The sequence below is a fragment of the Ictalurus furcatus genome, chromosome 4, assembly GCF_023375685.1.
Source record: "Ictalurus furcatus strain D&B chromosome 4, Billie_1.0, whole genome shotgun sequence".
NCBI classification, from domain to species: Eukaryota; Metazoa; Chordata; class Actinopteri; order Siluriformes; family Ictaluridae; genus Ictalurus; species Ictalurus furcatus.
Window position 1 is genome coordinate 19,821,677 of NC_071258.1, and position 5,712 is coordinate 19,827,388.

General features: G+C 39.0%; 1 protein-coding gene across 3 annotated transcripts in view; it reads right to left on the reverse strand.

Moving 5' to 3' along the window:
* Nucleotides 1-2,126: 2,126 nt before the first annotated feature.
* Nucleotides 2,127-5,712, reverse strand: part of napab (N-ethylmaleimide-sensitive factor attachment protein, alpha b) — a 57,733-nt gene continuing 54,147 nt past the window's right edge. For 2 of the 3 annotated variants that reach the window (XM_053623260.1, XM_053623259.1), the window contains 4 exons: nucleotides 4,540-4,644; nucleotides 4,362-4,430; nucleotides 3,803-3,853; nucleotides 2,127-3,586 (listed from right to left, as the gene is read on the reverse strand). In XM_053623260.1, the coding sequence (XP_053479235.1) occupies nucleotides 3,485-3,586; nucleotides 3,803-3,853; nucleotides 4,362-4,430; nucleotides 4,540-4,644 (327 nt within the window). In that variant the 3' untranslated portion in view covers nucleotides 2,127-3,484. The remainder of the gene's footprint in view (nucleotides 3,587-3,802; nucleotides 3,854-4,361; nucleotides 4,431-4,539; nucleotides 4,645-5,712) is intronic. The other variant, XM_053623262.1, reaches the window with a different exon arrangement.

Below are 5,712 nucleotides of genomic sequence, written 5' to 3' on the forward strand. Positions count from 1 at the left end.
ATCATGCCAAGATCTATAGAGTTCTATAAGGCCTTCAGAAAAAAGACTGATGATGCCTATGAGTCAGGCAAGGGATTTAAAAAGATCTCCTAATTATTTGAAATATATCATTCCACTGTAAGGAAAATAATCTACAAATGGTGCAGATTTCCAAGACTACCAATTTGTGTGTGCAATACGTTAGCCCATAGGGCTTGCTGAAAGAGAGTTTCCTTGGATTTTCACAGCATGAGGCATTTGATGCTACGGGTAGTACATGCAACAAAACCCTCAAACATCTTGCAACTGAAAGAATATTGCATGGAAGAGTGGTCAAAAATTGCAGCAGGCCCAGTGGATAATTATGTATGTATGTATGTATATATCTTTTCATGTGACAACACTGAAGAAATGACACTTTGCTATAATGTAAAGTAGTGAGTGTACAGCTTGTGTAACAGTGTACATTTGCTGTCCCCTCAAAACAACTCAACACACAGTCATTAATGTCTAAACCACTGGCAACAACAGCGAGTACACCCTTAAGTGAAAATGTACAAATTGGGCCCAATTAGCCATTTTCCCTCCCTGGAGTCATGTGACTTGTTAGTGTTACAAGGTCTCAGGTGTGAATGGGGAGCAGGTGTGTTAAATTTGGTGTCATCACTCTCACATTCCCTCATACTGGTCACTGGAAGTTCAACATGGCACCTCATGCCAAAGAAAACTCTGAGAATCTGAAAAAAAGAACGTTGCTCTACATAAAGATGGCCTAGGCTATAAGAAGATTGCCAAGACCCTGACACTGAGCTGCAGCACGGTGGCCAAGACCATACAGCGGTTTAGCAGGGCAGGTTCCACTCAGCACAGGCCTCACCATGGTCGACCAAAGAAGTTGAGTGCACGTGCTCAGCATCATATCCAGAGGTTGTCTTTGGGAAATAGACATATGAGTGCTGCCAGCATTGCTGCAGAGGTTGAAGGGGTGGGGGGTCAGCCTGTCAGTGCTCGGACCATACGCCACACACTGCATCAAATTGGTCTGCATGGCTGTCGTCCCAGAAGGAAGCCTCTTCTAAAGATGATGCACAAGAAAGCCCGCAAACAGTTTGCTGAAGACAAGCGAACTAAGCACATGGATTACTGGAACCATGTCCTGTGGTCTGATGAGACCAAGATAAATTTATTTGGTTCAGATGGTGTCAAGCGTGTGTGACTGCAACCAGATGAGGAGTACAAAGACAAGTGTGTCTTGCCTACAGTCAAGCATGGTGGTGGGAGTATCATGGTCTGGGGCTGCATGAGTGCTGCCGGCACTGGGGAGCTACAGTTCATTGAGGGAACCATGAATGCCAACATGTACTGTGACATACTGAAGCAGAGCATGATCAGTATGCAGTATTCCAGCATGATAACGACCCCAAACAAGACGACCACTGCCTTGCTAAAGAAGCTGAGGGTGAAGGTGATGGACTGGCCAAGCATGTCTCCAGACCTAAACCCTATTGGGCATCTGTGGGGCATCCTCAAACAGAAGGTGGAGGAGCACAAGGTCTCTAACATCCACCAGTTCTGTGGTGATGTCATGGAGGATGGCAGTGGCAACCTGCGAAGCTCTGGTGAACTCTATGCCCAAGAGGGTTAAGGCAGTGCTGGAAAATAATGGTAGCCACACAAAATATTGACACTTTGGTTCCAATTTGGACATTTTCACTTAGGGGTATACTCACTTTTGTTGCCAGCGGTTTAGACATTAATGGCTGTGTGTTGAGTTATTTTGAGGGGACAGCAAATTTACACTGTTACACAAGCTGTACACTCACTACTTTACATTGTAGCAAAATGTCATTTCTTCAGTGTTGTCACATGAAAAGATGTAATCAAATATTTACAAAAATATGAGCGGTGTACTCACTTTTGAGAGATACTGTGTGTGTGTGTGTGTGTGTATATTTTATTTATTTTTATATATATATATATATATATATATATATATATATATATATATATATATATATATATATATATATAATATGTATATATATAAATAAATAAAACACATACGTACACACATATACATTATATATACATACATATATACGTATGTGTATTTGTGTAATATATATATACACACATATACACAGTCATTGGCCACTTTATTAGGAACACTTGTACACACTCACTGTGATTATCCAATCAGCCAATCATGTAGCAGCAGAATAATGCATAAAATCATACAGATACAGGTTAAAAGATTCAGTTAATGTTCACATCAAATAGAATGGGGAAAAATTTGATCTCAGTGACTTTGACTGTGGCATGATTGTTGGCGATTCTAGAATTTACACAGAATGGTAAGTAAAACAAAAACATGCAGTATGTGGCAGTTCTGTGTGAAGAAAATCCTTGCTGATGAGAGTTTTGACTTTGACTGACAGGAAATCTACAGTAACCCAGTCACTCTGAGGTACAACTGTGGTACAAATTTACAACTGTGGTAAGCAGAATAGCATCTCCAACTTTGAGGTGGATGGGCTACAACAGCAGAGGATCACATCAGGGTCTACTCCCATCAGCCACGAACAGGCGATGTTTTACCAACTATCTACTGTTGTGCTCATAAATTGACAGCCAAAATCTGTGTTGTAAAACCACTGTACAAGTGTACTAGTACCTTACTGTATTAGTTTCAAAAACTTTGTCCTGCACAAGTACTGAGAACCCCATTGCTGGAATTAACCATCAATATTCATCTTAAAACCAGAGTATTATTACAGAAATTCACCATTCTGCATGGGTAGGACAGCATACAAACTTGATAAACAAGAACTCATTAAACTATATTTTAATATGCAATGAACTCAAACATTTTTTTATGTCTACAGTTCAATAATATAGTTACTTTTACCAAATTTTGAGCTTTATTAATAGAACTAACCAGTGAAATGTGTTTTTCAATGGTCATCACTGTTTAAAATACAAAAGCAAGGAAAGAAAAATAACCCACATACACAAGGAAGGCCATGAAGAATTAAGCAGTAAAAAGTTAGTGCAGTGAATTCATAGTATCAGCACTTATGAAAGTAACACAACTGATATCATAAGATAGCTCAAACTGACCAAGATATCATAAGATAGCATAAACTAGGCGGAGCGGTAGTTGTCTAGGGGGAGGCATTTTGTGCATAGTAATAACAGTGAGCACAAAAGCATGAATCCACAGCATCTATTGTCCTTAAGCAAGGACTGCCCATTATACTGCAGTTAGTTTTAGTTCTAAGGCACTCTTCAAACCTCTGCTTGTCTAAACAACAAGCTATTTCTTAGTGTTCTTCAGTGTCTGAATGCAGCCTATTATCCATGTCTGAGCTGCAAATATGAATGGAATCTGAGAAAAAGCACTTAAGAAGGATGTCACTGCACTGCTGTTTAGAGGATAAAAAGGAAAACAAGGGGAAGGTCAATGTATAAGAATCGAAGGAGTGTTGGGCAAAGAATAAGGTTGTTAACGAAGGTCACTCTCATCCTCTTGTATGGTTTTCTTGATGCGCAGCAAGATAGTGGTAAGCCACTGATCCAGTCGTGAGATTATATCATACTCCTTCACCTAAAAAGGGTAGTCAAGGGAAAAGAAAGAGAAATACTGAAAAAACAAATACTGTACAAATACTTATTTCATCACTGTATGCTCATTGTATGCAGTCTATTATTTTTTAATGAAGGTTTCTAATAATGCTTGAGTTGATTACACTATTAAGAATAATTTGACCTAAACAGCTACTCACGCAAGCTGCAGAAGATTTTATAAAATGTGTTTACTTACTGAGTCAGTATACATGTCAACATTCTGTTCCTCATATGCATCCAACAGTTTCTGTGTGAGTAAGAGGAAGTGTGAGTTACTATCGACAGCAAATATTTTGTTCTTTCCCCTGTAAAAGTATAACTTTTATATTCACACATACTTGTACATGCTTTTCCCCATCTTAAATATGTCATGCATTATCAAGCCCCAAACTTGGAAAGAAATCCAGCTTTACACAAAGACAATGGTAGGGAGCTAGCTGGCTAAAATTAGGTAGCTTGCAAAAAGACAAGTTGAAAAATCCAAAAATCAGATCAGATAAAAACACACGGCGCACATAGATTTAATAATAAAAATACACGCCCACACACAACCAGTCTAGGTTATAAAAATACATACAGTAGAAGCAACCAGGCAGGTGACTTTTGTTCTCCACATAGTCTTTTTAGTTAGCTTGCTAACAGTGATTGCCTCACTGTCATCTTTCTCATTTCGTTTCTTTATTTACAGATATTTTAAACATCTTATTAAGTCTCCAGCATATTAACATTAAAGGGCTTAATAACAAAAACCTCACCTTGACCAATTTGCATTCACGTGAGTCTGAAAAGGCAGGAAACATTTCCTCATACTTCTGCAAAGCCAGCTATTGGGGAATAGAGCAAAAGAGATTTAGGGGGGAAAAAAAATGGAAGAATTCAATTAAAATAAATCAAATAAATAAGAAAATGATATTTTAGGCTTAAGTATCTAACCTTGGCATTAAGCATGTCAACACAGAAGTGGCAAAGAGCTGCCTTAAAGAAATAATCCTTAGCACTGTATTTCAATAGTGTGCTGTCCATTGCTTGTGTTCCAACCTGAAATTTGCATGCGCATGCACACACAGAGAAGAGACGAGGTGTGAGAAACTGTAACATCAAAAGTAGTTTTATGAGGAAAATATGCAGCTTTATTTTCTACAAAAATGTCTAAAGTGGATTGTTCTGCACCCTACTCCACCATACAGATTAATCTCATAGCTGAGCGTGACAAGTCACTACATATTTAGTGAGAACTTGTTTGAGACTCCATTTATCTACTGCCATTTTCTCAGTATTACAGAAGCATTATGAAAATAAAAAACTTTATTTTGCACATCAAAATGGCTGTCAGTCACTGAGTACCAGATCAGAGGGCAAAAACTCTAAACTGTTCCACTGTAATCTCACAGTGAGTTTCTGTGTAGGTTTTTTTTTTTTTTTAAATTTTTTTTTACTTGAGGCGACATGCATCTTTGAGACGAATTGACATGGAGTAGCACACTAACTCTGGGTAGCTAGATAAAATATAATGTGGGGAACAGAACAAAACTATATGGCCAAAGGTATGTGGACACCCAACCATCACACCTATGAGAGCTTTTTGGACATCCCATTCCAAAACCATGGGCATTAATATTGTGTTGGCTCCCTCTTTGCGGCTTTAACATCCTCCTCTCTTCTGGGAAAAAATTATAAGCGTGTCTGTGGGAATTTGTGCCCATTCAGTTAAAAGAGCATTTGTGAATTCAAGCACTGATGTTGGTTGAGAAGGCCTGTCTCACAATTAACGTTCCAGTTAATCCCAAGGTGTTTAGTGGGGTTGAGATGTAAATGTCTATAACGGAGAGAAGATAGGCCCTGATGATCTCAACTGTCCTCACTAATCTCTGCAGGGTCTTGTGCTCCAAAACGGTGCAATTTCCAAACCAGGCTGTGATGCATGAGGATGGAGGTAGGAGATGGGCTTTTCTTAATCTACACAAAGAGATACTGCTACACATTGAGATGCTGCTGGGCTTTCTTGGCTATGGTTGGATGGATGGCTGGAGCTGATGTTGAGGGACCAGGTGAGGTTCTCTGCCAGGTAAACACCAAGGAATTTGGTGTTCTTGATGATCTCTGTTG